The 26,248-nt window shown below is 49.6% G+C and overlaps 8 protein-coding genes across 8 annotated transcripts, besides 1 other annotated feature; 5 read left to right on the top strand and 3 right to left on the bottom strand.

Annotated features, from left to right (window-relative positions):
- Positions 1 to 2,819: 2,819 nt before the first annotated feature.
- Positions 2,820 to 3,007, bottom strand: FPSE_08909 (uncharacterized protein; the record flags this gene model as incomplete). Its single annotated transcript, XM_009262027.1, has 2 exons — positions 2,820 to 2,854; positions 2,908 to 3,007. The coding sequence occupies 2 exons, from the start codon at positions 3,005 to 3,007 to the stop codon at positions 2,820 to 2,822; spliced, it is 135 nt and encodes a 44-aa protein (XP_009260302.1).
- Positions 3,008 to 7,492: 4,485 nt separating this feature from the next.
- Positions 7,493 to 7,544: a repeat region.
- A 2,101-nt stretch (positions 7,545 to 9,645) lies between these two features.
- FPSE_08910 (uncharacterized protein) lies at positions 9,646 to 10,722 on the top strand (the record flags this gene model as incomplete). The annotated part of the gene is made up of 4 exons (XM_009262028.1): positions 9,646 to 9,683; positions 9,842 to 9,986; positions 10,053 to 10,139; positions 10,228 to 10,722. 4 exons carry the CDS (start codon positions 9,646 to 9,648, stop codon positions 10,720 to 10,722), a joined length of 765 nt encoding a protein of 254 aa, XP_009260303.1.
- Positions 10,723 to 12,044: 1,322 nt separating this feature from the next.
- Positions 12,045 to 13,124, bottom strand: FPSE_08911 (uncharacterized protein; the record flags this gene model as incomplete). Its single annotated transcript, XM_009262029.1, has 4 exons — positions 12,045 to 12,126; positions 12,181 to 12,399; positions 12,482 to 12,748; positions 12,946 to 13,124. The coding sequence occupies 4 exons, from the start codon at positions 13,122 to 13,124 to the stop codon at positions 12,045 to 12,047; spliced, it is 747 nt and encodes a 248-aa protein (XP_009260304.1).
- A 1,409-nt stretch (positions 13,125 to 14,533) lies between these two features.
- Positions 14,534 to 14,889, top strand: FPSE_08912 (uncharacterized protein; the record flags this gene model as incomplete). Its single annotated transcript, XM_009262030.1, has 2 exons — positions 14,534 to 14,662; positions 14,716 to 14,889. The coding sequence occupies 2 exons, from the start codon at positions 14,534 to 14,536 to the stop codon at positions 14,887 to 14,889; spliced, it is 303 nt and encodes a 100-aa protein (XP_009260305.1).
- Positions 14,890 to 15,264: 375 nt separating this feature from the next.
- Positions 15,265 to 17,020, bottom strand: FPSE_08913 (uncharacterized protein; the record flags this gene model as incomplete). Its single annotated transcript, XM_009262031.1, has 2 exons — positions 15,265 to 16,952; positions 17,005 to 17,020. The coding sequence occupies 2 exons, from the start codon at positions 17,018 to 17,020 to the stop codon at positions 15,265 to 15,267; spliced, it is 1,704 nt and encodes a 567-aa protein (XP_009260306.1).
- A 562-nt stretch (positions 17,021 to 17,582) lies between these two features.
- Positions 17,583 to 18,298, top strand: FPSE_08914 (uncharacterized protein; the record flags this gene model as incomplete). The annotated part of the gene is made up of 4 exons (XM_009262032.1): positions 17,583 to 17,585; positions 17,657 to 17,983; positions 18,033 to 18,158; positions 18,215 to 18,298. The coding sequence occupies 4 exons, from the start codon at positions 17,583 to 17,585 to the stop codon at positions 18,296 to 18,298; spliced, it is 540 nt and encodes a 179-aa protein (XP_009260307.1).
- A 1,650-nt stretch (positions 18,299 to 19,948) lies between these two features.
- On the top strand, positions 19,949 to 22,486 carry FPSE_08915 (uncharacterized protein; the record flags this gene model as incomplete). Its single annotated transcript, XM_009262033.1, has 4 exons — positions 19,949 to 20,332; positions 20,378 to 20,611; positions 20,707 to 21,393; positions 21,443 to 22,486. The coding sequence occupies 4 exons, from the start codon at positions 19,949 to 19,951 to the stop codon at positions 22,484 to 22,486; spliced, it is 2,349 nt and encodes a 782-aa protein (XP_009260308.1).
- Positions 22,487 to 23,778: 1,292 nt separating this feature from the next.
- FPSE_08916 (uncharacterized protein) lies at positions 23,779 to 25,223 on the top strand (the record flags this gene model as incomplete). The annotated part of the gene is made up of 2 exons (XM_009262034.1): positions 23,779 to 24,284; positions 24,335 to 25,223. The coding sequence occupies 2 exons, from the start codon at positions 23,779 to 23,781 to the stop codon at positions 25,221 to 25,223; spliced, it is 1,395 nt and encodes a 464-aa protein (XP_009260309.1).
- Between the last annotated feature and the right edge of the window lie 1,025 nt (positions 25,224 to 26,248).

Here is a 26,248-nt window from a genome sequence, read left to right as displayed (position 1 = left end):
GATGGAAGGAAATGGCTAATTGAAATGCTCGTGAAGGCCCGTTTGGAAAAGTCATTGTTGATCGACGTACGTAAGAGCTGGGAGGAGGGCACTGATAGCCTGGAAATGACCGAGCCTATCAGCTGTCAGATCTGCCATGAGCTCAGAATTGACTTACTAGATGTGGTCTCAATCTGTCCCAAGACGTCGTATCTAATTCCAGGCAGGCAGGTCATGGACAATTTAACTACGTTATAGGGAGACCAGAACGGCCGGATTGGGTCCTGACTTTTGGATATCGTAGAGAATATCTTGACGCAGTTTGTGTCGGTTTCTGTGGCTTTGCAACAGCACGGCGTTCGATCAAGGGTTGGTGTGCGTATTAATCCGCCAGGGTTCCTGGGCACCTATCCCTCCGATTGGGAACAGGGTCAGAATAATAAACGCTACCAGGACATTGCGTTGCGGGCGGAATGTCTTGGGGTCTTTTTTGGAGCCCTGAGACTTGGGCTGCTGCGTGGTCTGGGGTCTGCGCTTGTTCCCGACGGCGGGTTGCAGAGACGGCCGCAGGATGCACCACCAGTGTGGTGTAACAGGGCGTGTCAGATGTGCTGGGTGTGCAGATTGAGACAATTGCCATGGTTGTTTCCTATCCAAGGTGAGCAAGAGGGGTCGCCGGCGAGGTGTGGGTTTATAACTCTCCTACCGTAATGTTGAGAAGAGAGGAGAACAACTGAACCCTGGCAACGGTCGTGGGACCTGGCTGGAACCTGGAACCTCGGTGCGGCGGATTCGAAGCCATGGAAGACGATAGTGGGAATGGCTGACGCAGTTAGCTAGTGTCAGTGTCCCATCCATGCGAGTGCCCTTGGTATCATTCATGCAACTCGACCGCTCTCCCACCAATGTCACTCATTAGTGTTGCGAGTTGTGACTGACTGCTCCCTTCGCAGTTCACCATTCCATTCTTGTCGAGTCTTACATGTGCCCCCGACCGAGATTGTATTGTCTTTGACTCAATTTTGTATCATTCCTTCAGATCAAGAGCTGCCGCGTATCTAAAATAAAAGCCAGCAATAGTAGCATGATCGACACGTATCTCTCTGGGCGAGATAGATTGATTCGTCGAGTTGCAGCTCGGTAGCTTTATCGAAAAGGCTGTCAAGCGCACAAATTGATCACTGGTCCTTTGAGGTGTTAGCGTGGTGAGATATTGGTTTGGCTTTATGGGAACGAGTAAATGGGTGATAGCTCCGTACATGACGACTCTGTGGTATTGCGGGAGGAAGGCCAGGTTTTGCCAAATGATCGCGGGTTACCTGGGACGGTCCGGCTTGCATTGGTATGGATGCTGATGCTGGACAATCAGTGCAAGGGTATGGTTCTTGGGACGTTGGAGCGCTGGGGCCTGCCAGCCTCTCCCCACGTCGCCCTGTACAGAGTATTCACGGTGAATATGTACCTAATGTCAGAACTACTGCCGCCGTGCGGCAGAGCTGGAAGACCCGTTACAGTTCTTGACGGCATGGTCGGTGAACACGCATCTCTTTTCCATAATTAAGTCTTTCAATCGATACCATATCGGTACACAGCATCGGTTGTATGATGTCGCGTTTCAAGCCCTGGTTGACCTAATCAGGAGGAGGGCTCACGACTGAGTGACACGATGCTCTTGGACAGGCAGTAATCAATCAACGCAAGTTTGTTGCCGACATTTATCAATGTCATAAGAATAGGCGAGGGACTGCCGCACGGCTAACAAGCACTGGCTCCCGTCCTCTCACCGCTATGGGTGGCATTGAGTGAGAAGCCGGCAACGAAATGACCATATCTTTATCAAAACATGTTGTGATATAATAAGGAGTATGAGATCTTCTCAATAGTACTCGCAGTCCCATTGAGACTCGTTGATTCTCCTATGATTACCTACCCCTGGTAATATCGGCAAACAAATCTGTGACCTTGAACGAAAATGCTTAATACAACGCAGCGCTTCCTTGAGTCGACACTGTCACGCAAAAACTCTCAAATCGGATTGTCTCGAAAGGGGAATACCTGTACATAAACGCGGTGTAGGTGCGATCCTGGAAGCTACCCTGCATTACCTAGAGTTCTAAAGATTGTATGATCAGGATAAGTAGCCTGGCAATGGTGACAAAGCTTGTTCTGGTGGCCTATAGCATAGATGTGGGTTCAAAGCTCGAAGAGAACATTGTATCCATGCCATCATAAGTTACCTGGGAACCTGGGTATACCGAAAGGTCGGCTGTCGTCCACTCCGAAAGGGCTCGTTATTGCTGGATGATATCTGTCAGTATGATGCAGTGCGGTTCAACCCGCAACTCTCAATATAGCGCCGGACTTGATAGCCAAACGCACTGTGAATCCCCGCCTAAACACGAGGGCATCTGGCATCGACCAGCCAGTAATTAGCACATTCATTCGCTTACCACCCCTGCTTCGTCGCCCATGTGCCCTTAATGTCCTTTTCCCTTGGCCTTCTTGGGTCTGGTACCACTCCTTGACAGCCCCCCCCTGGGTGACGAGCATCCACACGACCAAAGACGACTCATGCAGGTCGACAGCACTCAACTCCATGCTCACTCATCGGCGCCATGTCATATTCCGCTCGGACCAGTCAGATACAAGAAGGCGCACAGTATGTTTTCAAACAAATCCAGAAGAACGGGTGCCTTGCGCTTTTCCACACAGCAGATCGGGTCGTGGCACACAGCACACAAACAGAAGCTTTGGTTTGCATGCCTGATGACCAACCACCCCTCATGGCTCAAGACTGTTTCTTTTTCGTCTTATGCAACCTCCACATGGCTTAAAACTCTTCATGAGCGAAACACCGAGGGTAGAGTCAAAGAAGCTAATTGGCGTGTTAGTTTGCGTGTGTTTGTAGGTTTGGTCTCGACTTTGTACCATCAACGTAGTGCGGAGAAGATATCCTTGCACATTCAAGTTGTGCTCCGCCGAAACCACCAACCGTGATCTCGGACATCTTTGTCTCAGCCAGAGGCATTTCGACTGTTGAGGGGTATTGAGAAAAAACTAAAACTAAAAGACAGTTCAATGAAGACACACAGACAACGCGTTATGTCGTTGCTAGTCGTGAGAGGTTTGGCCAGCGCCGATGGCTGGGCTGATAAGAAGAAGGAGGACAGAGAGAAAGGAACAAGTAAGCCTCTGTACAAATCAGTTGATGCATTGATGCATTAATTCTTATCACCGTCACGGCAGGATTTGCCACGGATGGCTGCAGCAGACAGGGTGTTTTTTTGCTTTTCTCTTTTTCTTTCAAACGACCTCGTTCAACGATCACTGTGTCGGCTGCAAATAAGCGAGACAGTCAAGACTGTCTGACTGCTCATCCCGATTCCGGAGTGTACTGCCACAATGTAAATAATGATGCGATGCAGGCCGACAGGTCAAATCTCCCGACATGACAAGCCTGGGGTTCAACTCAGCTATTGGCCAGCTGGTCTGGTGACCGCACCGAATCTCGAAGATGCTGGATAGTTATGTCTCTATCGCCTGTGGCCCGTTGAGTGTCATGAACGCTCACTGTGGAGCAAGGCTCCGGTTCTCTGGAAACCGGGCGGAATGGATTTTTTTTTCTGGCGCTATCAGGGACGGTGCGTGTCCCAGTAAACCGCGATCAACCAATTAGAGTTTAAATCCCTCCTCTCATCTCTAGTCACATCCAAGGCACGGGAGCGGCGGCCTTTGAGGCTTATTTAGCTCTGGGCAATGAAAGTCTGTTTTGAAGGGTGTGTTCTGTGACGAACTGCGCTTGCGGAGCTTCGATCAAGCCTGGGACACTCATGAGCTGAAAACTGATGCCACTAGGTACTGATCTGTTATAACGAACGGACTGGAGACAAAGCGCGAGACACGACTGTACATAGTGCAATTGCATCCTTCGACGTAACATCCTGACCATTAGCGTCATAGGTGGGATGGGCTAACAAGTCGCTTGCGTCAGATTGCCATGATGGTCAGAGGGCCGAGAGGCTAAAACATTTTGTTAAGCACGGCTGGGGGATTGGACGTCTTGAAAACAGGAACCGGCCATGGACGCCAGCGTGGCCTGCTTGTTCGTACTTGAGTCTTGAGCCGCCCACAGAGAAGGCTCATCCCGTCCCGTGTACTACGCCTAAACGCTCCTCCATCATGCATTTCTCTTCCCCATTCGCCAATTGTGCGATATTGTTGATGATAACCTTGTCAAAGCAATGCAAACCAGTAATGCACGATGTTACGCTTTTGCTTGCCCGTGCAGGATAATGTGCATCCTCGATACGTGTAGGAGGACCGAAACCCACATTTTGGTGGTTGGTGGTTGGTAGGCTGTGCTCGTGGTGATGGAGACACGCAGCCTTTCCCATAACTGGGTTGTTGACCGCCAGACGAGAGAAGGAAGCTTTACGTTGGTCGCATTGGCTTTCGGCACTGATAATATCGCAGGATGTTCAAAATGGTTAACTCGGCTAAATTTACGAACGTACGTGGACCGCCGACGGCCACTCTGCATGTAGTCACAGAGTTGAGGTGCATATCATCCTAACCGTATTGTGTCTGTCACCCATCAGTCGGCCCATCGATGGTGGGTGAGGTGAGATAGGGATACTGGCCCATGTACTCACTTGCCCTGGGAATAAATAAGTTTTCGATTCAATTGTCGGTAAGCAAGTGACGGGTTACGCATTTGCAGCACGATTTGATTTGGCTGGTAAAGAGGAGTGTCTACCTTGGTACGAAGGTAATCTGACGCATTGGCTGTTTTCTAGTGGGCCTGGGATGGTTCCGTCTGACTATACGGGGCATGCGGCTTGCGGCTTCTAGGTGCGCGTCGGGCCGCAAGGGCTATCCCGTCTAAGGAAGGGAAGGGGTTTGGAGGGAGATAATTTTGGTCAACCCGGCAAGCCGCGTCAAGTCTGCTTCACGTGAAATGAGTCCGGGATTTTCTTGAACGGGTGGGAGGTGCAGCTCAGCAGCCCGTCACCTGCCTGGGATACGACCCATCAATAATCAATTGCTGACCCTGGGCAAAGCTCGGTTGCAACACGCCTCCTCCTCAGGGGGACATTGCGTGTCCAACCTTGTCGTGCGCTCATCAAATTGTTCCAGTTCCACTGTATGCCAGTCGCCCAGTGCTGATGTTCAGCCTACACCCAGCGTGGTGCGCTAGATCCTGGTGATATGGAGTGGTATAGCCGGGGTGTGCATTGACAGGAAGCATCTTTCTAGGAGCAGACATTAGCATGTCCAGAACAGCTGCGTACGCGAACACGACCTATGCGTTGCGATGGGGCGGGCTGTTATATCAGCGCCTTCGAATATGCATGTCGTCGCCCATCCAAAGAACAGGGGCAGAGTGTTGGTGTTGAGAACCTACCTACTAATGTACCACCTGTCTACCAACCCCGAACTCTTAGCTTAGGCGGGCGGAGCTGCTGGAACCCCCTGTCTACGACCATGACAGTATCGTGAACTGGCCTATCATATCACAGAATCTCCCGTGTTCGCCAATGAGATCAGGCGGCCTTTCAAACGTCTCTATAAAGATGGGGGAACCTGTTGAGGCAACTGGAACGGTAGCAGCCATTGCAATCGAAACAAATGATCTTCAGGTGGTGGTTATGTATGTGCATTCTCACTTGTCGACTGGGTACATGGTATATAAGAAAACCGCAGATGGCGATCTGAACCCCTCGGCGTTTCTAATCTTTCTACTCACATGACCAGGGTGAGCTGCAGTAACAGGGAGCATCGAAGTGGACAGACCTTGACAAGTCATATTAGTAAAGATACACGCCTCGACGACAGGGCATGCCATAAACGGTGTCGGTATGACATCCGTGATAAAAAGAGCACATATGGTCGATCCTCGATGGCACGTTCTTGATTATTGCTGGGTGCTTGTTCCTAAACAATAGGAGCACCCAACAAGCGCCATAACTTTGGAGGTGGCTAGTAGAAGCACAGCAGTGTGGCGCATGCAGTCAACTTAATGGAGCGGCTGATATTCCCCTAGGTACAATGAACCATCAAGGTAACGAGAAATTGAATTCATGGATGGACAGATTAAGCCAGGTCAGTAAAATTTGTAGGCGCGTGAAATAGGAGCTCAGTCAGGGTCAGGTAGGCAAGTGTGGGTTAGCAGGGAAGATCGTGCCTGCAGTGGAAGTGACTAACAAATCAGGAAGGAACATTTGATTTCCATACTAATTGCTCTCTACCAATTGTTCATCGCATAACCCTATCAGCATGCCGCTTTCTGCAAGATTACCCAAATATTTCAACAAACGTATGCCCGAGGTGTTCGAGTTCGTGCTCTTGTAGTTGTATCCCTGTTTACAGATTCTTTGATCTCAATTCATCTTCCGCTTGTACCACATTCTCGCCCTATTTGGTGAAGGGCCCTTACCTAGGTCTGTCGGCCTTGGGCAAAAGTTGCTTTTGTTCTTTCCCCCTTTCCGGGCTTCTTTTCTTCGGCAATGGCAATGAGCAACCCCCTTTCTCACAACGTTGCAGGTACATAGGAGGTACGCACATAAGAATTTCTGCACGGCCATACCTAAGTTATAGCGACACCTGCAATTGGCTTATCAGCAATATGCAGGAGTCGTCAGGCCAGATCGATATGGTCTACCAGCCAGAGCAGTGCCAGAATGCTGCCCCAAGGCCGAGAAGCAGAAAATGCAGCTTGGGGACATTGGTTTGTGGCCAACCATGTCGCTGAGCATTGGGCGTGGTGATATTATCTAGTAAGAACAACAAGGAATGCTAATGTTGAGTATCAATTTGGCAATTTATCATTGCTTAGTTGGCGCACGACCGTGTCTAGACATTGGTACATGCCGTACTTCAGCCAGAGCAAACGAGCGGCTGATGCTGACCGGGCTTGCCATAGTCCGTCTTTCAGTACAACAAAAGCCCAACCAACAGGTGAGACACATCCTCTGCAGCACTGCATGGTATAAAGATCTGCAAGGGAGACCCAGCTGGATGCACAGACTGATATCAGGCTATGATATTGCAGCATTGGCTATATGCACCTCAACCAGCATCAACCACATCACACCGACACTTTCCGTTCTCCTGCATCCAGTACAGCTCCAGCACTACTCACAATAGATTGCCATTTCTACTCCCGAAAAATCCGGGGTTGGTGTCAAGATTGACATTAATAAATGGTGGCTTGAAAACACACCACGCCCGTCTTGTCATAATCTGGACTCCATCACGGGTCCACTTCGATTGGTCTGGCTCAGGCAAGGCCCGGTCCGCCAATCGCACACGTTGAGTTACAGTCACGTGAGATGAAGCTCATGCGGAAGACCCCTGTGAGTTCGGGTAGACTGCATGTCTCCCGCGATCAGTCCCAGTTTTACTCGGGTGCCGTGGCTTTAATAGTCGGGCCGCCATACCTTAATAAGACAGGCGAGGTTACCGTGTCATGGATACGATTGTTGACTTAGGGGGGGTGGGCTGCTTGAGGTTGAAAAGGGAAAAAAGAAAAGCAAGAAGAAAAAAGAAAAAAAAGAGGGAATAAAGGTTGCGCAGTCAATCATTCCTTCATTCTTTTAATTGGGTACGACACACTCCCCAAATCTATCGCTGCTAGGCCGCAAAAAGCAATGTGCATGTAGAATGGACTTTGAGATGGCGAGGATGGCAGAAGAAGAAAAGGAAAACAAGAAAATGAGTGTAAGGGTCAACGGCTGTTGCAGCTGCATTCATCCATCAAAGCATGCCACGTCGCAATTTTACGGCGCGGCACGGTCGCTGGCCACCTTGCGCCATCCCGGGCTGCATGTCATCCCCTACGCCGCCAACTTCATGGGTGTAATGTTGCACTGTACTGTACTGTATCGCCTCTGCAATACAGTGCGATTATTCAGGGGGTACACGAGCCGATGCCTGTGTTTCCTATTCCAATATTGGAAGAGAACCCGCAGCCAGCCAGCCCCTTATCCCCCCTAGACTAGGTAGTTGGTAGAGAGAGTATCATGTCAATTGCATCAAGCCAAGTTTTATCCACAGCTTGGCCTCAATCAGTCAATCTAATCTGATGATGAACCCAAAGCGTCAGAACAAGATGTTGTTGATCCATCCAACGCTCGGCTCGAATCTGCATCGCACAGCTTCATTCGTGACAAATAACACCGCAAAAAAGCAAGACCAACGATGCATCCAGGTACACTCCAGCACCACGAGACCTTGCCTACATGCACGGCAACCTGCAGGCTGAAGAGTGCGCGTTGGCTTTGCTGTCATTTATTGTATGATGAGATGAACCCCCTTCCTTGTGCGAAAACACGCCCCGAAATCGTACTTGCTTTGTTGAGTGCACCTCACGTTACCTTTTGCGACGCAGTGTTTTTGCTCCATCCAAGTACTTACTGCATAGGCACGCACGCTTGCGACACAGTTACTACACTGATAGTACAATTGGAGTCAACATAGGCGAAAAACCATGTCTGTCGCCGGCACCGGATGGGAAACAGTGCCGAGCGGCAGCGAGCGTGTAGTAGCTGAGATTACGAACATCAAATGCCGTGGCATGATCAGGTTAGCGAGATGGACAACAAGTCCCCTACGTCAAAGATGATTCACCCCTCAATGGTCATCCCATGAGTTGGAGAATTTGTCATGATTCTCTGTCGGTTTCTTTGCTCGCTTACTTGCTTTACAGTCACTTGCCTGCGTTGACAACAAACAGGAGACCCATGTCGTCTATCAAGGCGGATATGTCTACCTGACACGCAAAGCAAGGGCATAGACATGGTTATGCATTTTTGCAGACCCAACATGCACCAACATTTATGGAGTTTTTATCATCCCTTCAAGGCTCAACGATCAGCGCTGACCATAGTAAACCCATGGTCAAACCCCTCCCTTTCTTCTCTTCAGGCTTGCACACATGAAGCCTCAATGCAAACTGCCTAAGAACAACTTGCTCCACGGATGCGGCTACCTGGCCCGCATTTGCACGCGTACTGTTTTAATTGCTGGCCCGTCCCTATATTCCGCGCACCGCCAATCGTTGGCAGACTGTCGCAGGACTACGGGTCATCCGCAATTGGATCTGGACCTGGACCAGCCGTCTTTGGATTGACTGGTTCATTCATTCATTCTCTCAAGTTGGACGTGCCCGAGGCGACCACGTTTGCTATGTCGCATTCATGAATGTAATCCAAACCACAGATCCCTAATCTACCCTAGCGTGTCGGGTTGGCAATCCCGCTACTCTGTACTGATAGAAGCATTGCAGTGTTTAGACAGAGGCACCAAAAGCACTGCTCTGCTTACCTACGTTGGTCTAGAGCACTGTAGCCGCCCCTAGTCCAGCTCTCGGAGACTTCAAATGCGGGGTCCTTTTCGTTTGTCGTCGACATTCGATCGCGGAGATATCTTCATAAGTCTGCGGCACGAGGTAACTGCCCGAAAACTCCCCGGTCCATTCTGTATAAAATGACCAAACCGGACGAGCAACGGATGTTTGTCTAACCAGACAGCCGCCGGATTCTACTACTCTGTGAAACCCTATCCCGGACTCTTAGCAAACACGTTTGTCGTATGAGACACTACCCGTTTCTCTTCTTGTACAACCTGTCCTCCGTTGCATTTGGCACCAGTAACGACCCTGTCACCATGACCGACCTAGTATCTGAAAACCAGGCTTACTTTGGGTATGTCAATATCTTTGGCGAGCAGTTTATTGCGGCCATGTAGACGAGCATCAGCCAATTATTCTGTTTGACGCTAGCACACGACGGACGACGTGGGTGTCATCCGTCCTGTGCTGCGCGGTTCAGTGCAGTTAATCGCTAATGCAGTGCAATCACAGAAAGATCGCCAACGAGTACGACCAACGCAACGCAGATGCGATCGTGCAGTTGGAGCGCAGTATTCAGGACATGATCCCATTTATTGGCATCAAGCAAGATGGCAGATTACTGGACTACGCATGTGGTACTGGCATGTTGTCAAGGGTGAGCGGTTCTGTTCCAGGGGACAGCTGTGAGGATGTCAAGTCAAAACTGACGTTGTGTCTATAGGTGCTGGCACAGCATACTAGTGAGGCTATCGGCATCGACCTGTCCAAGGATATGGTTGGTGTGTATAATATTCAGGCTCAGAACCAAGTCAGTGACACCCTCCCATAAAGAGTGCAAGGCTATTGGTCGGCTGCTAGAGTCTCCAGGCATAATGAACTGTCCTAACAAGATGCAGGGCTCTTCTCGACAAGCCTTCCAGGGCAACTTGGCGGATCCTACAGACCCCTCTCCTGCGGCCTTTACAGACACCAAGTTCTTTGACTTCGACGTTGCAGGTGTAGGGCTCGGATTCCATCACTTCGACAAACCTGATCTGGCGTCTAAGAGACTGACTGAGCGTCTCAGACCCGGGGGCGTTCTTTTCATCATCGATTTCGTCGCCCACAAGATAGATCCCAAGGACGCTGAGAAACGCGGTATCGCCCACCATGGCTTTTCGGAGGAACAAATCAGGAAGATGTTTGAGGACGCTGGTCTTACCGACTTTGCCTACCAAGAACTCCCAGAGCCTATTACATTCAAAGATCCGATGGGACATGGCCATAACCACGGACACGGACATGATGGAAGTCATGCTGCCAGTAAACACGAGCATGGAGGAGGCCACCATGATGGAAAGGGCCATTCCATGACCATACAAGCGTTTATTGCTAGGGCATCAAAACTCTAGTGCATTGATAGTTGTATTCTTGTTATTCAGATGTACTTGGGATTGTTAACTCGAGCGATATAACAGGTCGGACATGACCTCCTACTATCCTAATGGCGTGATTCCTACCTATTTCATGAGCAACTCAGCCGTCAGGCTATTACTCATCTCAGCCGATTCATCAAAGCAATTGATCTTGACACGTTTATGGTGACTGAGCATTGTGCCTTATACTACAATCTACGCAAGCAGTGCCATGCGGTTCTCAATGAAACCATGCATTTGTGAAGGTTAGCCAGTGCCTTGAGTAAAGACATGCCGCGTCGTGCGCATAGCAGTACATTATCTCCGGCACTGGAATGAATATTTACACTCGATCTAAATCATAAACCTAATTGCAATCCAAAAATGGGTTAACCCATCTGGATATTTGGCAGTACTTCATACTTCAGACACGCGGCTTCAAAGGCTACTACCAGTCCGGCAGATATAACCCAACTTTTGCGCTGCTGTCTGATAAATCATAGACCTAGTCAATGTCTGAATAACCTCATCCTTGAGCATCCCTTCACACCCTTATATCAGCTGGACCGTCCCGTCCCGCTCTTACAGCCAAACGGTAAAAGTGTGTTGACGATATGGCGTGCGGGCACATTCTTCATCCGGTGACAGCCAACATTCTTTACCGTCAAGGGATACTGCGAACTAAGCTTGGCGTATTATTCTATAGACTTGGGGTACGCTATGCGAAATTAACCATGACGTCTTTGAGCTGATGGGTTCGAGAAGGGAGGAGGCACTGGCTCGTCCGGTGCGGCGCGATCCCGTGTCTGGCCCACAGAGAGGGATATCATGTGCGCGCCGCCCTGTTCAGCCTCATCCATGCTTCCAGAGCGCCCATACATGGGGTGGACTGAGTCGTGCGACGAGGCGTTGTGCTTTTCGTAGCATTTCGTTACACGCCCTTCTTCACTAAGAGGTATTCGGATTAAGATTGTCCAACTAGGGTGAAACACTTTCGATTGTGAAGGCGGTGACACCGGACGGAGGTTTAGTCATTTCCGTCGAAAATACCAGCGTAAAGAAGGTCTCTCCCTCTCGGGGCCTGGAGTTGTCTGTGCGAGGTCAGCTTCGATTCTTGAAACATTTGCTGTTGGTGTAATGGCAGGTGTAATGTCAGCTTTTGGTCTGATCATCGGGAGATTATGTATTGCCAACTCTGGACTAGGGTGACATGGCCCAACTGTTGGTGCGATATGGGATACATGTTTATTAAATAACTAATTCTATTGTTTAATAAATCATCAAGTGGAATGAGCCGAGAGATTTGGAACGTGTACTGGCTAGTTGTCTTGGCCGTCAAGTTCAACGACAAAGGCGCCGCCCAGCAAAAGCGCTGGTTCTTCGATCCTGTGATGTTCATAACTTGAGCAGCATTAGTATCCGCATATGTGAAATGATCGCCATGTTGTAACTTACCTCAGAGTTCCGACACCGCCTGCTTCCAGTAAAAAGGTTGGACCTTCTCGCAAAGCGTAGCCAGCCCATCTCATGGCAAAAGCACGAAGAATGTGTCCATGAGCAACAAGTAAGACGTCGCCACATTGATCACTTCCTTGGTCCATGACTGGCTTGTGCCATTTATCCCGAATCTCTTCTATCAATTGATCGAGTCTCCTGCTGACATCATGAGGGCTCCTGGTAGCAATGTCAGGTTGACAGGATCCTCGGCGAGAGGGAATGAGTGGTATAGGGTAAATCGGGTTGGTTTCGCACTTACTCTCCGCCTGGACAACCATCTTTCCAAATATCCCAGGACCCCTTGATCCCCTGTTCGGCTCTGATCTTGCGAATCTCTGGAGATGTAATGCCTTCGTAGTCGCCATAGTCCCATTCTCGGATATAGTCTGTTACTTCAACCTCGGCCTCACACTGTAGACCAGTCCCGTCAGGGGTGTCGCCGTGTGGTGTCCAGGGTAGCGGACGGCTCAGCCCAAGGTTGAGCAGCTCAAATGTTCGTTGAGCACGCTTTCGGGGTGAGACGTAGCTGTGATCAATGTCAGCCTGGCCATGGCCAGAGTAATAATGTTGAAGATGAGGGACAAGTGATGATAGCCACGTGGGATATCGATGGTTGCTGTAGAATGCGAGCAAGACATGCCATGCCATTCACTGCGTGATAGTGCGACACCTGCAGCTGGATACCTGCACGAGATAACAGAGGAGTAAGGAAACGAGACTCACATATGAGCGATCTTCTTGGGAGCAATGAGACGGTCTGGGCCGACAAGAGCCTTCCCCGTTGCCCTCACACGTTTCTCACCGTTGGCAGTAAGAGGAATGTCAGTCACACCAGTATGGCGACCATCAAGCGACCACTCCGTCTCGCCGTGGCGAATGAGGAAAACACGGGGGGTTGACATGGTTCAATGCTCAGTGAAAAGAAGTGAATGAACTCTGCAGAACCTGGCCAGGGAAGAGATGAACAATCCCTCTAAAACGTGCGAGAACGTCTGTATTTGAGTTGGCACTATTCTTCAAATGGTGAGTTAGAAGATGACCTGACCTGAATATGGTCTATGAAGGTGGGGTTGAACAAACCACGCTCAGGCCTCGGAAGCTGACGTTTAAAAAGTCGCTCTTCCTTACTTCTTCTTGTCCACAAGTGAAAGGTGTATCAATAAGAGACTGTTGTATATGAGGAAGTCTCAGAAAAATAGACAGGAAGCAGAAAGACGAGGGAAAATGGATTATCTCGAAACTTGCTTTTGGTGTTGCGATGAATGGATTACGTTTGAGTGACAAACCCCGCCATCAGCCAGGAAAAGTCTTATGAGGAGGGGCAAGTCGCTTTCGCCCCCATTGATGTTCTTTCAACGTATCTAGGTACTTACTAAGGGGATTACTAATGTCTAGGTAAGTCAGAGAGATCTCGAATTGGAATGTGAATAAGGATTGTGCGTTGTCTGGCGGCTAGATATTGACAGTGGTTGAAGGTACGAGGTGGCTGTGATTGAGGATAAGTATCAGTCGGGGTTGTATTCTGAGACCATTGTTGGAAACGATACACAGTTAGAAGCTACTAACCTACTATGTAAAATTACAAGACAAATAAGAACTTTAGCACGTACACAATCACCAAAAGTAAAGGAGTAGATTGCTTTCTGTGATGATTGAGGAAACTTGTAAGTGAGTAGTACTAACTCATTCAGTCAGTTGTTCAGTTTGTACCTACCCCAAACCGTCAAGCTTCCAGTTATCTTCTACCTTGGTAGGTTAACACCTTCCTAGGCACTTGGATTGTCCTCTTGAACTAGAATGAAAACTCCCCACCGAGGTCTCAACAGAGACAGTCTTACCAATTATTACCAATATCCCTTCCCTCGCTGTACCCATTGACACGCTTTTAGCCGTGACATCAGCGAGACTTGACTCCCCCGCGATGCCCCTCCTCCCCACTCTAACTTCAGCTGCAGCCTGCTTAGTCAGAATCATCACCAATCCGCTAAAGATCCACTCGGTGGTCGCCCCCATCCATCTCCGCGATGCCGATAATTCTTCTCCCGTAGCTCGGCACCGGTCCGCCTCCGAGTTTCTTCAAGATCCGCCGTCGCCGACTACTCCGATCGAGCTTCAGGTTCTCTCTATACCGAGATCGCCATCTTCACAGCCGCTGCCACAGCCGAAACTAGACCCAGCAGGTTCAACCGTTTCAACAACGACTTTGGCGTTGTCACATCGACAGCGTAGAGAGCTATCAAAGCAGGTCTGGCGAGAGTATTAGTGATACAATTAACCGAAATACACAAAACAACCTCCACTTGGAAACAAAATGGCTGTGCACAAGTGGACACGGCAGGAAAAGTTCAAGCGTGGTGTCTGGGCCGTTGCTTTTGCAGCATGCATCTTTGCTGGAACTATTACAGGCGCACAGCTCAAGACGGATAACGAGAAGAAGGAGGTAGGGAGTTGCCTAAAATCCTCTGAGAAACCTGCCACTGACAATTGTGACAGGCCATTCAAGAATTTCGGGCAACGTCGCCCAACGAGCAAATCGCTGCTCTGCTTTCTCAACGAAAGTCTTTAGTTGCACAAAAGGCAGTTCTTCAAAGGAAAATCGATGCCTTCGATATCCGCGTCAAAGAGCGCGAGGCTGAAAAGGCAAGGAGAGACAGCGAGTCATCATAGCGACTGCTTTGGAGTTCATGCTGTTGTACTATCACATTGTAACTTTTACGAACATTGCATTAGAGCCTGATACAGGGATTGGCGTTATTCAGTGGACACAAGGAATTGGATGACTGGAGCGGGAATAGTCTTAACAAAGGTGCGAAAAGATATTTGGAAGAGCAAATGGACGAGTCAAGTACTCAGCCAACATACAGACAATGTCAAAATTTACACTTTATGATTGAGGGCTACTTGCCATGCTCTTCCCTAGTAGGCATAACTGGCCATGCCATATCCCTCATACCCGTGTTGATTCGTTAATTCATCCCTACAATGCCCAGGGTAGCGACATACTTCTGCGTACGTAGTAACTCTCATCCGTTTGCCAGTTTCTTACTCCATAACGCCCTCGGCAGAAGGCAGAGGAATAGCGCGATATAGAAGAACAAGAGCAGAATGAGACTCACCGCCACCGGCAAGAGTGTCGATCTTCTCAGCCTCAACTTCTGTCACCTTCTCGTCGTTGAACCACCACCACTTGCCGTCCTCCTCACCCTTCTTACCAGTCTTGGGGTCAACAGGGGCAGCCTTTTTGACATAAGAAGTATAGTGACCACTGTCTGCGCTGGCACCTTGATGTGTTATGACACCGCGGAGCTCATAAAGACCAGACTGGTTGGCGCCATCATCGTTGCGCAAGTCGGGGTTGATGAGTGCATTCAGCTCCTTCTTGGCCGCAAGGATTGAGGCGTTCCTTTCAGTCTCAATGTCGGCATCCGTCTTGTATGTCTCGCCCTCCTCGCCCATAACAATGTCTCCATCAGCCGACTTGCCCTCCTGCTTCTTCTCGGCTTCCTTCTGTTCCTTCTCGGTAGGAAGACCAGCACCGCCGGGGATATCGCCAACGTCCTGGTCGTGGGTCTTCTTACGACGCTTGCGAGCACGCTCAATATCCTCCTCATCCTTGCGAATCTCACGAACCTTGTCGCGCACAGGAACCAGAGCGCTCTTCAGCTCATCGGAACAGAACTCAACAATATCGAGCTCCTTTGGGAAAGTGACTTTTCGCATAATCTTGGCTTTCTTCTGCGTCTCTCTTTTCCAGAAGAAGCGCACAAAATGCACAGTCAAGTATTTGGGAGCACGGGAGATCTTGGAGGTTCTGGTATAAAGAGCATCGCGATCTAGAACCTCAGACTTCTTCTCGAACTTTTCCTCCAGTGCGGCAAGAATTCCGTCTCTGAGATGGTTTGTTGTGCTATCGATGTGACAGTTGAGTTTGGAAAAGCCTTCCGTGGCAATGACGGGCTTCTCGCCATCAGTAGAGGCTTGCTCCTCGTCGCATTTCAGTACAGAAGTAAATTCACCAGACATGTACTTCTCCACAAAGGATTTCTCGGGTGAGTCTTCACTACCAGTGATTCGCAGCTTCTGGTTAAGTTGCTGCACGATCTGAGACCAAGCCTCCTCTGCATCCTGCTGAGCGTAGCCTTGTCCTGTCTTGGACTTTTCCGCAAATTGAGGGAACACGGCTCGCAGAGCACCCAGGAAGGTCAAGGGGGGAAAGGGTTCCTGTGTTGTTCCCATCTTCTTGTACAGATTCGAAAGTTGAGATGCGATGTCCATGTTAGAGCCTGCCATCATGAAGTTGTTGCTGCTGCTGCCACTCGCAGGGCTGTACTTGGCTAGGGCATCTTGGAGCTCAGGGATCAATCGTAGGGTTTGGAGGGTGGAGTTGAGGTAGCATGTGTTTCCAAGGTTGACAAGACCAGCGGGAGTCGCACCAATTTGTTGAGCTTGCTCAGCTTCCGTCATGTCCTCGACAAACTTGATGGCCTCTTTCGGTCGGACAAGCTCACCACCACCAGCACTCGGGGTACCCATCATCATAATAACTTGGCCGGGCTTCAAGCCCAGCTTGCTCATCTCGGCATCATCCTTGAGCTGGCCACCCTTGATAAGGATCTTTTGGCGTTCGGGCTCCACATTGGTCAAGCTGAACATTTGGAGCTTGAAGTCTTCGCCGGTAGAGCTGGGATCGATTTCGACATCGTGCTTTTTTCCCTGGTGTTTCACCACGACTGCTGGAGGTAAGAGAGTGTTTTCAAAGCAACGCGGCGGAAAATGACTGACCTGAAATGGAAGACATGGTTGTGGTCAACCGAAGCTCAAAGGTTCGACGTGGGGTGCTGGGAGATTAAGTAACTGTGGAAAGAGGATGCTGTTTAATCACCCTCTTTCTAAAAATCCTAAGATCTAGAGACGAAGAAAGAAAGAGCAGAAGGAAGAGGAATAAGTCAAGAATGCATCCCCGTGAAGATAGGTGTTGTTTGCAAGGGACAAGGCGTAGAAGATGCTAGAGATGCGTCACCGAGTGGTACCTGGAGGAAGGCGAATTGTTAGTGGGGAAAGCGGTGTAGTTTCCGCGGGGCCCAGAGAGTCGAGGGTGTGGCTGTGGAATGCAAGACTCAAGCCACAAAGAGCTCTGAGGTTCAAAGCTCTTCAGCGTCCAAGGTTCCCCCATTCATTACGGCCCCACCCAAAGACACGGAAACGTCAGACGCCTCATTAACAACTGCGCCTCAAGTTGCTGAAGCTCCAACCTCCAACGTCAACGTCGACTGACCCCGCCGAGCTCCGTGTTCTCCATCAACACTTCGATACGTGCCTCTGTCATTTGTTCTAAAACGTCTTAGGACGTGCTTCGAGCCATGGTACATAACATACAAACTCATTGCCTTTTCACGAACCTGACCGCAAGCTGACAGCTAACCTCTCCGCTTAGTCTCAATCCCTCCGACCTTACCTGCAATGCGTACGCAGCAGCTTGACCGCTGCGCTCACGCTTTCCAACTTTGCTTCTCAAACCGCTGAGCGACACAATGTCCCCGAGATTGAGGCACAGACATCACCCGAAGTCCTCCTCCAGCCCTTGACTATTGCGCGAAACGAGAACGAGCGTGTTTTGATCGAGCCCAGCATCAACTCTGTCCGTATCAGCATCAAGATCAAGCAGGCCGACGAAATTGAGCACATACTGGTACACAAGTTTACAAGATTCTTAACGCAACGTGCCGAGTCGTTCTTTATCTTGCGAAGGAAACCGATCAAGGTCAGTCACACATGCAATTATTGACCTACCCCTGACTGACTGAATGTAGGGCTATGACATCTCGTTCCTGATAACAAACTTCCATACCGAGGAAATGTTGAAGCATAAGCTTGTCGACTTTATCATCCAGTTTATGGAAGAAGTTGACAAGGAAATCTCCGAGATGAAGCTATTTGTGAGTATCAGACCGCAATGTGCAATTGCAGTCAGTAGATGCTAACCTATCCTTAGTTGAACGCTCGAGCGCGATTCGTGGCTGAGTCTTTCCTTACACCCGTAAAAACCAACCTCAATGATACTGTTGGACGGTACTAACTGTTAATAGTTTGACTAGACCCTCAGCTGGTATGAGACTTGGAGTTCTCTCTTGAGAGTACTGGCTGTTGCAATGCTCTTTTGACCAAGCAAAAGTATGACAGTACTGACGTGCAGAGGCTCCGATAGGCGAGCTTCATGCTTTGGAGAGAAGGGCGGTTTAAGATAACGACATTGCCTAGATATAAACTTTACCGACCAAATCGAATTGAAATGCGAATCTTTCTGGAAGCCAACCTTTCTCTATTTGACAATGGTCTGCATAAGTGGGCACCGGCACCGGTATTGATGGATCCAGGAGTTGTAGCTCTGCGGGTAAGACTCTGTTCAGCATGGCTATTGATATAATTCCTCAATTGAGAAGATGAAACAATGTTTTGATTGCTTGCTGTCGGGAATAGGCCCTCCTTCATTCTCATCCTAGCTCCACCTTGGACTGGGCATCAATTGCCTGTCATTCATGACCATATTATTGTCATCAAAAGCATAACTATATTTATTGTTTCCACCTTTATCGGTTCGTCCCTGGTCACTGTTGAACTTGATGGCCATGACGGATAATGAATCACTGTCAATGACCTGCAAGGAACAGGTATATGAATGCCCCTTGGCGATTATTCAACGGCTCCCTTTCTAACACTGCTGCCAACTGTCTGGCACTGCCATAGAAACACGAAAGAGGTACTTCATTATTGTCCCCGGAAAACAATAATTCGCTCACCTCGCACCTCTGTTTCTTCCTGTATGCTCCTTTCTCCCCTCTCGCACCTGTCAATCCCTCCATATATTCCAACACCGGCCTTTCTGCGTTCTCCTAGAAGCTTCACAACTATCTACCTAGGTGAATGCATTATCCTTTCGGACATTTCTCTCTACCTTGAGCTTCTGTCCACCTTATTCTACCTGCTACTTTTGCTTTCACCAAGATCTTTCTTGATCCTCCACTCTTCCTCGAGCCTGCAATTTTCACAGCTCGTGACCATCAAGAATTTCGAGCAGCGAAGTGAGTATTCAAGTGTGCGGCGACGCTCGCCTGTTTAATTCTCTCTACATTTTTCCTTCTCGATTTTCGCACTCAGGCATTGCCGCCTCATTCTTTTCTATTCCACTCCATGAACCTTTGCTTTCCAACACCCTGCATCACCACGCTAACACTTCGGCGCACTACAGATCCTTGAAGCCAAACGCTTATTTCTTTCAGCTACTCTTCGGCATTTCGATCTCGTTTTCTCTCTCACACATTTTCCTCCTCGTTTACTCTCCGTTTACAACTCTAATCTTCGTGGTGTTTGCGAACACGCGAAGCCTCGTCAAACGTTTGATCTCCTCCTTATTGTTTACACCCCACGAACACCGTAGGCGTTGAACTCCAAGCGCTCCGTTTGACTTTCAACTTGACCACTGGTAAACGGTTTACTCCAAACTTCAAGTACAAAAACACAGTTGCGATTCATCGATTGTCAGCTGTCTCGTATTGAAAGTTTATAGGCTACCTTTCTGCGTGGTAAGTTTCTTCTACCCGGCCGTAGCGCGACATGGCCATAACGAAAGTGATTTCTTAAGCCCCTTTCTAGCGTTTGATGAACAATAGCTTGATCAATGATGATGCTTTACTGACAATATATTCGTTTTTAGCCCCACGACTCCAACATGTCGTATCACACCGACCGGTTTCCGGGTCAGTCTAATGCCCAGCAACCTCAGACGGCTCAAGGAAACGGTGCCTTCCAGCATCCGGGACCTCTCTCTTCCAACCCGCCTTTCGGGGTCCCTTCTTTCCAACCCCTACCTGACCGACCTCAGAACACTGCTGGTTGGTACAGCCCCGAGTCTGTTTCGTATGCGAACTCGAACTCGTGGATGCCTTCAGCTCACCAGGCTCTCAACAACGCCCTCCAAGCAAGTGGGTTTGGTGATATGCAGAACGGCATGGAGACAATGAGCCCGCTTCCCCCAAACGGTAATCCTGTGCCTAGTATTCTTGAACCACCCGTTGCGCCCCCAAACAGCCCTATACAGGGTGCCCCTGGTGTCGTCATTCCCTTTTTGCCCATCAACACTGGTGCTCTGGCCCCTTAGATGGGAGGCCAAGCCCAAGGTGCTGGCAATAACATGGCCAATGGGGTTGTCAATGGTGCAGTCAACGGACATGTACCATCCGCTGCCAACACGCAGTATTTCATCGCCAATGGTACTTCTCAGCCGGCCGCAAATGGTGTTCCTCAAGGAATGGTTATCGTCACGAACGGCGATAGTCAAGCTCTTGGCAGCTCTGGCATTGCCAACCGACTCCCTCACGGAGCTCAACTTTATGTAAGTCCCCGGCTATCTCTTAGAGTTTTATGATCAGAAATGTCTTGGTCTTATGAAAACCTCTCATAAACATGACTGACTTTTGGGGATTGCAGCCTAGCCGACCCGTTCAGAACATGAATGCTCTCAGTGTCGAACCGTCTGGTCTGATCTCTCCACCACACGGCCACAACTCCCAGCCTGGAAGCCATCACTCTGCTAGATCGGATTCTGTTGGAGTTGCTCAGCATTTTTACACTCCTGTTCCACCTGCGCAGAACCCAAACATGGCTGGGCTGCCCCAGAGTATCTCCTTCCATGCTGGCATTTCCATGATGAGTCCCACGAACACTCCGCACCATTTCAGCGGCGAGCGCATGAGTGACTCGCTGTCTACTCCCGGCACCACCCATCATCTCACCGAGCCACGCAACTATGCGCCCCGAACAGCTGGTCAGCCAGTTGACAGTTTGCCCCCTCCCCGATTCAACTTGGACTTGCAGACAATCTCCAGCGCTTGTCCTACCTCACCCCGGGACCCATTTGGTAGCCCTGAGCGTGTTGAGCCTAGTGCATTGATCCCCTTCCCTAATATGCCTCCTCCTGCCATGCAGCAAGCCATGCTTACTGCTGCAATGGCAGTACCGTTCACCGGTAACAAATCTCAGAAGCTACACGAGCTGACTGGTACCTACTCTGGCCTTCCCACACTGGAAACAGCTATGAGCCCTGCTTTCTTCCCATTTGTGAGCGGTCCTGGATCTACCAAGCCATCTACAGCTGGAGTTGTTCGTCTCAAGAACGTAAGTCTTCCACATCTTCCTACTACCGATCGTGTCCTGACATTTCTAGATACCATTTTCCACAAAGCGTTCTGAAATTGTTGCCTTCATTGGCCGCAACAGTCGGATGTTGAGTGATGGCGAGGAGCCCATCCACATCATCATGGACCGAGCTACGTCCAAGACTATGGACGCCTTTGTCGAGTTCATGACCATGGAGGACGCTATGCGCTGTGCCGAAAAGCACCACCAGTACACCCAAACTGGCCGTATCAGTCGTCTTGGTGAACGTCCTGTTGAGGTTGAGTTGTCGAGCCAAGCTGCTCTCATGCAGGAACTTTTCCCTCTTGCTCGTGGCGTATTCTGGGACGGTGCTAGCCCTCAATTCCTCCCCATCAATAACACAGAGCCTTGGGAAAACTTCAAGGGTTTCATCTTCCCTGAAGAGATGGTTATGCTTGTCAAACATGTGGAAGTTCCTCACCGATCTCCCTTTTCCAAAGAATGTCCCCAACGCCCCTATGAGTGCCTCATCAGCACCCTGCGCAAGTTTCCTTGGTACGCCTCAGACCATATTACTATCGCTCAACGTGGTGCCATGTACAAGGCTACCATCAAGCTTCTTCGCTTGCTTACCCGATCGGTCTCAGGGCAGGATGACCCAGTTAACCTCACCAACCAGCTCTTCCAGCGTGTCATCCGGACTGCAATGGAGTGCAAAGGCTTCACCATCCTCCAGAAGGACAACATTGCGTTCATGGCTCAGATGACCCCCGCGGAGCAGCAGCGCCGCCATGGACAGCCCATGAATCCCACCTCTTGGGTTCACCAGTACGCCATCGCGCGCAAGCCAGGCATTCCTCTCGATATTGTCGACTGGTACATCCGCCTGATTCGTGAGCAGACGACCCGTGACGTCCTCATCCGTCCTATTCATGAGCGTACCTCAATTCAAGAGACACTCAAGGATACCGATGAATACTGGGGCTACTTCTACCATGAGGTCAACTATGCTCAGGGACCTCAGTTCGACGGAATGACTCTGGGAAAGTGTGCCTTCCTCGAACTTTCTGCTATCGAGCGAATTCTCGGTCGTGCTCTTGGCTATAACTGAGTGATGAACAATAGTTGATGCACTTTTACTCATCAGACTTGTTCTCGTTCCTTTTTTTTTTATCTTTCATTTCGGAGTTTTCTTCTCATCTCGGAATTTCGCTGCATCAGTCAAGCCAGCGACACAAACGTTTGGCGTTTTTGCTTTCTCTTTCAGATCCAGGACCTCACGAACAAAGGCGTCGAGGTATCTCGGAGCACTACCTACCTACCTACTTCATCATCCGCTCGGATTTAGGACTCAGCATTTTGTCAACTCGCTAACCGGGAACAAGGCTAGAGAGCCAAGGGAGGTGGGAGGTGGGAGGAGGAAGAAGTTGCAGCGTACTAATACGATGAAGTTGGTATCGGGACGAGAATGCAATACTGGGGGACACTGGCATGCATTGATGGTTTGTTTGGGCTCGTTGCTTGTATTTTCTGATCGTTCTGCTTGCTATATGGAAATATCACAGAAATTGATTTGGGAATTTGAGATACCCCACCTAGGTATGCAAGTGATGTGTGTGTGTGCTTTTGCTGATTGCCGTGTATTATGTCAGATATCACGTATGATGTATGATCTGGCTCGACGTGAGCTGTGTTGGTAGAAGAAGCTGGTGGGGGTGTGTGCATAACGATTAATTAATTAATCGTTCAACACTAAAATGAATGCCAGGGTCCAATTGTTCTCCATTACGGGTTCCTTACTGGCAGATACTCTCTAGTGCTGGAATTCAGGTGAATCAACCCCTAGAAGTGACCTTGTCCCACGTATGTGAGTTTAATTGTTACCCAATCAAAGGTTGCATCAAACGCTGTAACGGCAATCATCTCCACTTGCCGAACAGCTCAGGTACCGTCCCGTCCTGTACTCGAATGCACTGAGCGGAAGTGAGGCTGGAATTGCACCTACAAACTTACTCCGTACGGATACTTGTCTCCCTTAATAACAAGGTACCACCTACCACCTACCTCGTACAGAGTACACGTTTGTTCATTCTGCTTATCCATAAGTACCACCTAGACTACCTTGTCAGACAACGCGCTTCGTTTCTCAAAAACCCAATCTATCAAAACGAGTTTCATTCTCCCGTGTTTGTTTCCTTTCCCCCCCCCATCAACTGTACTGAACAACGCTTCCCGTTGCCGTTTCGCTTGGCTCCTGCACCAAAGCAATCCCCTTCAAGACCCACGTCGGACAAGACTCGTCAAGTCAAGTTCGTAAACAAATATCTGGCGATCCCTCGCATCGCGTTGTTCTCACTATCCTCTTGAAACCAGCCATCTGGCAATTGAACTACGCCCGCAATCATGTCTGCTGAGCAAGATAAAACTGCTGCTGCCACCGCCCCTGCAGAAGCCCCTGCAGCTCCTGCCGTCGTTGAGCCTACCGCAGAGACAACCGCAGAGGTCCGCGACGAGAAGCCTGCTCAAGCTGGTGCCTCTGCTCCTGAGACCTCTCTAGCTAAACTTGATGGCCGTCTCAATGACATCTGCAGCAAAGCACAGCACAAGGAGATGTGGGGAGTGCAACTGTCTAGCATCAACCACATCCCTACAATGGTGGTTCTCCAAAAGTTCCTTCGAGCTAACAACGATGACCCCGTTGCTGCTGAGAAGCAGCTCACCCAGGCTCTCGAGTGGCGCAAGAAGATGAACCCTACCGCGTTGGTCACTCAGACCTTTGACAAGAGCAAGTTCGACGATCTGGGCTTTGTCACTGCGCACAATGGAGAGAACAACAAGGAGACCATCATCACGTGGAATATCTACGGCGCCGTCAAGGACAAAAAGGCCACCTTTGGCAATGTTGAGGAGTAAGTGCCTGTTCGGTACCCAGATAAAGACCTTGCTAACAGTGCGCCAGATTCATCAAGTGGCGCGCCGCCATCATGGAGATAAGTGTTCAGAAGCTCAAGCTGGGTCAGGTCACTGAGCCCATTCCTGAAGGAGGCGAGGACCCTTATCAAATGATCCAGGTTCACGACTACCTCAATGTTAGCTTTTTCCGCGTGGATCCTGCTGTCAAGGCTGCCAGCAAAGAGACAATTTCCGTCTTCTCCATGGCCTACCCAGAGCTACTTTCTCACAAGTACTTTGTCAATGTTCCTGCCATCATGGGATGGATGTTTGGCGCCATGAAGCTCTTCCTTGCCCCTGCTACCCTTCGCAAATTCCACCCCATGACTTCTGGCACCACACTGTCCACGGAGCTGAAGAACATTGCTTCTTCTTTACCTAAGGAATACGGCGGCCTTGGACCCAGTGTCAAGGAAGGTCAAACTGTTTTGTTGGCTGAGACCGGCAAGACTGACGCAACTTCTTCCAAGTCTGCTGTGACCGAGACCACTCCCATTCCTGTTGCCGATGACGCTGGCCCTGCTGCTGAAAATCCTCCCGCCATTACCGAACCAACTTCCGCTGCCCATGACTCTGGCTCTGTTGTTGAGAATGCCCCTATCACCACTGAATCGGCTCCCTCTGCTCAGAACGCCATCATTGCCGAGCCTGCAGTCGCTCCTGAGCCAGCTACTGCTGCGCCAGCCCCTAGTGATGTGGAGGTAGTTCCTGCCCCAATTCCTGCTCCTGTTGAGGCAGCCAAGGAGGAGACTACTGAGAAAGCCGTTGAGCAAGCCGGCGAGAAGCCTATCGAGGAGGCTCTTGAGAAGCTGACTGTTGGTCCAGCTGATCTGGATGAGAAGAAGGAGGCGCCTGCTGCCACCGTCGAAGTGGAGAAGAAGGAGAACACTGCTTAAATGATATTGCCCAGAAAAGAAGAAGAACAAGACACCAGAGTGGAAGACACTAAGTAACCATGGGATTTGATACCACAAACAATACCCCCCTTGAGTTGCTGCAAGTGAGCTTGTTAAGTGGAGTATTGCTCTAGAGCTATTGTATTCTCGAATAGATTCACAAATGAGGTGTTGACTCCGTTCCCGATGAGCATGCCCCAATGTATTGCTATTGTATGGTGATACCCCAGAGTGCATTTGAGGATGTCGAGATTTTCCAGCACTTTGCAATACGAGGTTTGCCGGAGATCTCAGCACCAATTGCTCTTAACGTTATCTTGAGTTTATCAGCGGTATGCTAGATAAATGATCGATAGTTGGTGGTGGCAATCCATGATGTGATGTTGATGCTATCAAGTGGCTCAAACCCGAAAGCTGGATATAATCCTGACCATGCTACAAACTGGACTAACATCCCGTAATCTTTGCTGATAAACATGACAGGATTAATAATACAGCTACTACACAGAACGAAGATATTGTCAGTTCCACGATGGCAGAATGCGTTGTACAAAAATGAAGTAGCACCAGCAATGTTGTGGTTGGAGGATATAGCCCTATTTTGCCTAGTGATATTCCCATCAAATCATACGCGATTTAGTGCGTCGTGGAAGTTGCGTTTGCTGAAAGTAACAGCATACCCACCGCCGAAGTTCTGCATGCTCTCTGGGACGCAAAAAGGTAAAATGAAGTAAACTTCTGCCAGCTCGGAGAGATAGCTGCGGCGCAGACGGAAGCTGATCTGGTTCCGAGATACCGACACGCTCAGCGGTATCTTCGCCGACAGGTATGATGGGTCTTCAGGTCAGAAAAATCACAGTTAGGCATCATAATTCTTTGCAAGGAGTAGGTGGAACATACCGAATATACTGGAGTTGTCAATATGGACGATTGTCATGGTTGCGCTGGAGTTGCAGGGGACCGGAGCCCGGATTAGACCCCGTGACTTGGTGATCCTCGAGTTACATACCCGGGCACCTGTCACA

The sequence above is a fragment of the Fusarium pseudograminearum genome, chromosome 2 (assembly GCF_000303195.2).
Source record: "Fusarium pseudograminearum CS3096 chromosome 2, whole genome shotgun sequence".
In the NCBI taxonomy this organism is placed as follows: domain Eukaryota; kingdom Fungi; phylum Ascomycota; class Sordariomycetes; order Hypocreales; family Nectriaceae; genus Fusarium; species Fusarium pseudograminearum.
Note: the sequence above shows the minus strand (reverse complement) of the source record. Positions and strands in the feature narration are given on the sequence as shown.